Source organism: Poromitra crassiceps (assembly GCF_964638095.1).
Source record: "Poromitra crassiceps genome assembly, chromosome: 14".
Lineage (NCBI taxonomy): Eukaryota > Metazoa > Chordata > Actinopteri > Beryciformes > Melamphaidae > Poromitra > Poromitra crassiceps.
This window is the reverse complement of record NC_139633.1, coordinates 4,978,678-4,984,452: the sequence shown is the minus strand read 5'-3', so window position 1 is coordinate 4,984,452 and position 5,775 is coordinate 4,978,678. Positions and strand designations below refer to the sequence as shown.

Genomic DNA, 5,775 nt, shown 5'->3' with positions numbered 1-5,775 from the left:
ACACCTGATAGAGAATGAAATTTCACAGCCAAAAGGTAAACAGTGAACCACTTGAAGGAAACCAGTTGAAATGATGGAGCCAGGAGTCAGAAGAAGTCGTCTGATATGATGTATTGAACATAGATCTTGGCCAAGAGATGCACTCTTGTATATTCACGGATGGATACACAGGCTTACATACATTGAACAGAAACTCAAAGATACTTATAGGACACACATCAGATTACATGTCTTGACGCACATCAGATTACATGTCTTGACGCACACTGGAAGGCCATTCTGTAGACTCAACCTATCTGTTATTCTGGCCCTGTAGAGAGCACCGTGGCACGGTGACAGGGCACAGTGTGCGATAGAGAGGAGCTGCAAATGTATGGTACAAGTTATCTAAATACGTCTGTCTGTGTATGTACACAGGTTATCCAAATATGATGTCTATCTGTGTATGTACACAGGTCATCTAAATATGAAGTATGTCTGTGTCATAACTATATGTAACAAATGGAAATGTATATGAATATATTAATAACTAGTGATTGTCCAAATAAAGGCTAATGTGATGTAAATTTTCTCTATCAACACCCTAATCCAAGATCTGCGCTCTTTGTCTTGACTTGCGCATTGTCTCTCGTGACACACGGGCCAGATGGATGACTCACCTCTCTGTCTCTCAGATGTCCCTCTGAGAAACCCCTTCCTGTCCACTTCCTGTTCACTCTGCACATTAAAGGGAAGTGAAGACTTGCTTGTGCATCACTTTTTTCTGTCTCTCTCTCTTCATGAGGAGACCACTGACAGCACCCACATACACACGCATGCAGCATGAACCACTCGCTGGATTGGCCTCCTTCAGAAGACATGGCCCCTGAGGAGTTTCCCGGTGGCACAGCGGTGGCTTGTGTGATCCTGGGACTGTCCTTCCTGGTGGGGATTCCGGGAAACGTGATGGTGATCTGGACTATCCTGAGACACGTCACCCAGCGCTCCCACACCCTGGTGCTCATGCTGCACCTGGCTGCCGCTGACCTGCTGGTGCTCATCACCCTGCCTGTGTGGATCTACTCGCTGGCGTACTCCTGGGTCTTCGGAGAGGCCTCCTGCAAGGCCATGGTGTTCGTCATCAACGCCTGCATGTACTGTAGTGTCTTCCTCATCACGCTCATGAGCGTGGAGCGCTTTGTGGCCATTCGACACCCGTTTGCCTCAGCTGACTGGAAGAGAAAGAAGGCGCTGAATAAAGTGCTGCTGGCCCTGTGGACCGCAGCGTTCTTGTTCAGCATCCCTGTCATCCCGACCCAGGTGGTGGATGAGGAGCAGTGTCTCTTCCGGCAGTACACCTCAGAGAGCCAGGAGATGGTATGTGTGCTACTGGAGACTCTAGTGGGCTACATCGTGCCCCTTTCCATCCTGGTGGTTTGCTACAGCTGCCTGTTCAGCCGCATCACTCAGATGACCTTCAAGTCCAAGCGCAAGTCCACGATCCTGATCGCCTGCGTGGTGGTGGTGTTCGCCGTGTGTTGGACGCCACATCACGTGGGCAACTTCCTCTCACTCGTCTACCTGGCCATTAAAGACTCCCACCCTGATGCAGCAGAGGATGTGGAGAGTGTGAGGACCGCCATGACCATGATTGCTGGAGCCATGGTCTTCATCAGCAGCACCGTCAACCCCATCCTCTACATGTTTGCTGCATGTTGCTCGTTCCGCTGCTCGCTACGGGACACGGGGATCCAGAAGCTCTTCCGCCACATCTCCAGCACCTCCCCAGGTGAGGGCAATAGAGAGTTGTCCTTTGTGTCCAAGAGACAGAGCCATCAGACCACCCAAAGTTCTGAGTGTCTATCTGAGTCCAAAGACCAAATGGATGTTCTAGTAAACATGTGTGAAAACCGTCCATCTTGACATTGCAAATGTATGGTTTGGTGTGGTGTGTCTTGTAGATATTTTTACATTGTATATTTTCACACAAAGTAATTTTGAGTAACACTTTATTTTCCAGGGCTGGAATTTCCTAATAATTTTAGAAAAGAGTTATGTAACTGTCAATGCAACTGTCAACATCTTGGAAAGTTATAGAGAAGAGTTTAATTGGTCAATTGGTAGAGTGCAACTCTACATAAATAATTAAATAAATAAATATTGATTTAGAACCCAAAATAATAATATAATTCACGTATACAGAAATGAGAGGAAGCAATTATTTTTTAATTTTATTGAATTACTTACATCTGTAATTTATAACCTTACAGGAAGAGACATAACAGTTAAGTCTGTTCAGCTGACATATTGTCCAACTCTTTTAGAAATTAACAGTATTTCATCAACTCCACCAAACATCATTTTCTGTTTTTTTTTTTTTTTCTCTTTGTCTTCCTTTCTTTTTAGAAATTTACAACTCAGCTCCAGGGAAATAAAGTGTTACCCAATTTGACCGTAAATGAAGCTCATTTTCAGGCCACTTTTGTTGAATTAAAACAGAAAATTACACGATTTACATGATGAAATGTGTCCCACTTTGTAAATGACCTAGACAAAATGCTGTAACGTTGGTAATATTGTGACTGTAGATAATATATTTATCATTATACTATTAATTAATGCAAGCATTATAACTACTTACATTTATTACCATTAATATGCACCAATAGCATCATAATACATTGTACCATATGGATGAAATCAAATGTGTTTTTTTGCTTTTGTTTTTTGTTTTGATAAAGCCATACAATTAGCACAGTGTGTTTTCAGCTATATCTCCCTCTATTTATTTTTGACCCCTCTGCCACCAGTGTTGGGGGTAACTCATTACAAAAGTAACATATTACATGTAATATATTACTTTCAGCAGTAACTTAGTAATATACTTATTACAATAGGATTTCAGTAATATTATACCAGTTACTTTGTCAAGTAATACAAGTTACAAATTGAATTACATTATTTTTGTCAAATCACATATTTAAATAAAAATGCAATCATTTCCTAATAAAAATTGTGTAGTTTTATGCAAATAACCACTAGATGACAATAACAAAGGAAAAGGATAACATTTAGAATTTAGGACAGTTTACACTGACTTCAAGACGGTTGGAATTATTTTTCGGGATGGTTCCAGGGTGGCGATGTCATTCTGATACTGCTGTTATTTTGATGAAAGTAATGCAAAAGTAAAAAGTAGTGTAACAAGTAACAAGTTAATCTACGTACACAGACAGTAATATAAGTAACTTATTACTTTCAAATGAAAGTAACTAGTAATATGTAGTATATTACATTTTGAAAGTAACTTGCCCAACACTGTCTGCCGCAGAATTCATATTTGACGTTTCGATTGTCATGGACGATGGAAACAACAATATTAAAACATCTTCAACTGTTTAGGGAAGTGTGCTGTCTCTGAAATACCCTTGTTATGAGATGATCAACTTACGCAACATATTTTGTATAAGACTCCCTGTGTGTGTGTGTGTGTGTGTGTGTGTGTGTGTGTGTGTGTGTGTGTGTGTGTGTGTGTGTGTGTGTGTGTGTGTGTGTGTGTGTGTGTGTGTGTGTGAAATACGCAACATATTTTGTATAAGACTCCCTGTGTGTGTGTGTGTGTGTGTGTGTGTGTGTGTGTGTGTGTGTGTGTGTGTGTGTGTGTGTGTGTGTGTGTGTGTGTGTGTGTGTGTGTGTGTGTGTGTGTGTGAAATAATGATTTTGCTGGTGATGATTCTATATCTGTCGTAGTTCACTTCAGATTCCTGCGACAGCAAACACTCATGCTCTCGACTTCCTCCCTATCCGGACGTTGCAAAATGGAAAACTGCATGTGTTCCCTTTGGGGAGCAGGAAAAAGAGGAATCATGTCTTACTGTTTTGCCACAGTCGTATAGCAATAAAGCCACAATGTTTTTGCGAGGGACTTTAGTGTCAGCTAAATCCATGGTATTTTTAAAAGCGACGTACAGATGTCTGCTTATACTGTCAGGTTCTGTTGGAAAAGCAAATTGACTCTGTTGCCATGACCACATAACAGTTGTCGTCACCATTAGGTGGCAGTGTCAGCACTGTGTTTCAATGAAGGAATTTTGACACATTCTCTGTGCAGCTCCATAACGGTAACATATATTCCTATTTTACTTTATTATTGCGTGTTTTTATTTGAACCTTTGGGTTCTGTCGGGCACACTCTTTTGTCATCCCCATCCTGCTCATCATCACTGATTACATCACCTGTCATGCTAAATGGCCCTTGAAGAAGGGAAGAAGCCCAGAAGACTTTATTTCTATACATTTAACTGACTGACGTAATGATTTATATTGTGAGCTGACTAAGCACCCGAGTCTCTCTGTCTTAGCCTGTTCTTAAAGCCTTGTTCTGTGCACCACGCCTTCATCCAACATACACACATGACACATAAAAACACGCATGTTTAACCATGGTGGTTGGATTTCTGTGCCCAAATACCTGGAAGAGATCCAGGGAGGCTTGTTTCAACAGGACACAATCACATGAGCACATTGTAGGTTTTGTATGTTGCTGTTCACCTGCCACCAGTACAAAGTGGGTCAGTTATAATATCAAATCATTAGTGTGTCTCCAACAAATACTTCACACGTTTTGGATGTATCACAGCATATTATATGATATTACATTATTATTATTATTATTATTATTATTATTATTATTATTATTGTTGTTGTTGTTGTTGTTGTTGTTGTTGTTATTATTATTATTACATGGATTACTGTGTGCTGTACAATTATGATGCATTACATTTCTTAATCTTACAATTAAGGGACTATGGCTCACATCTTTTCTGGGAAGCAGAAATTGGCGTGGGCTGTTGTACTTAACTTAGGGAGGATGATTCAATTGTCATTAGTATGTCGTGTTAAATTCCATGATTGTCCTTAAGTTGCTTCTCATTTTCTCAACGTGTGATTTGTGGTTGGGGCTGAAAGTTGAAGAGACCAGAGTGATCGTGCTCATCACCTTGGGGCTTTTGATGAGTGGTGAGTCAGGATTAGAGTAACTGTGATAGTGGAAAAATACAGTGAGTAGCAATTATGTGCACACAAAGAACGTGCGGGGAGCGGTCACGCAAGAAAACATAGCTGACTCTGAGACATGAAAGGCCTCTTCTAGCAGAATGAGGAAGCAACCATCTGTGTGTGAGACCAGATCAGCAATGTGTATTAGCCTATGTCTGAAGTATCTATACCTCCCTTCATTACTGGAGTATACCCAGAGTATACTTACACTTATCCCATACACAATACCTACAGTATATTAGACATATTAGAGTGCAATACTGCTGTTATTGTGTGTGAAATTAATTTATCTTGAAAGAGTGTACGTTCATCTTTTTAGCAGTACAAACACTTGTGAGTAAGAAGGTCGCTTTCAAAATGTTACCTCTGCTTAAGCCATCAGTCATGTAATCTGGCACTATTCAAGATCAGTAATATAATCACAGAAGTTTTGGTTACCTTTCATCTGAATGAAGTAAAACATTTGATTCCAGTTGACAGGCAGTATAACATATTATTATCATCTGCAACAACATCAATCATTATTATCTTAAAGGGATAGTTTGGATTTATTGATGTGGGTTTGTATGTATGAGCTACTTGCCGACAGACAGTATAGTAGAATACAGCCGACGCGGTTCCAGTTTGGAGAAATGGATACTGGCTGTGTCAGGCAAGTAGAGCGGTCTGCTGAGTGAACCGGGTCATGAGCAAAAAACACAACAGACAAACAACAAGAAAAAAAACATGACCAAAAAA

At 40.6% G+C, this 5,775-nt stretch overlaps 1 protein-coding gene across 1 annotated transcript; it reads left to right on the top strand.

The window, feature by feature from the left end:
- Window positions 1–812: 812 nt before the first annotated feature.
- LOC310789357 (leukotriene B4 receptor 1) lies at window positions 813–3,197 on the top strand. Its single transcript, XM_083650986.1, has one exon. It carries the CDS (start codon window positions 823–825, stop codon window positions 1,900–1,902), a length of 1,080 nt encoding a protein of 359 aa, XP_083507112.1. The 5' UTR covers window positions 813–822; the 3' UTR covers window positions 1,903–3,197.
- Window positions 3,198–5,775: the final 2,578 nt, after the last annotated feature.

Coding starts and splice junctions, on each gene's coding strand:
- LOC310789357 (XM_083650986.1), top strand. CDS start 823: ATGAACCACTCGCTGGATTGGCCTCCTTCAGAAGACATGGCCCCTGAG.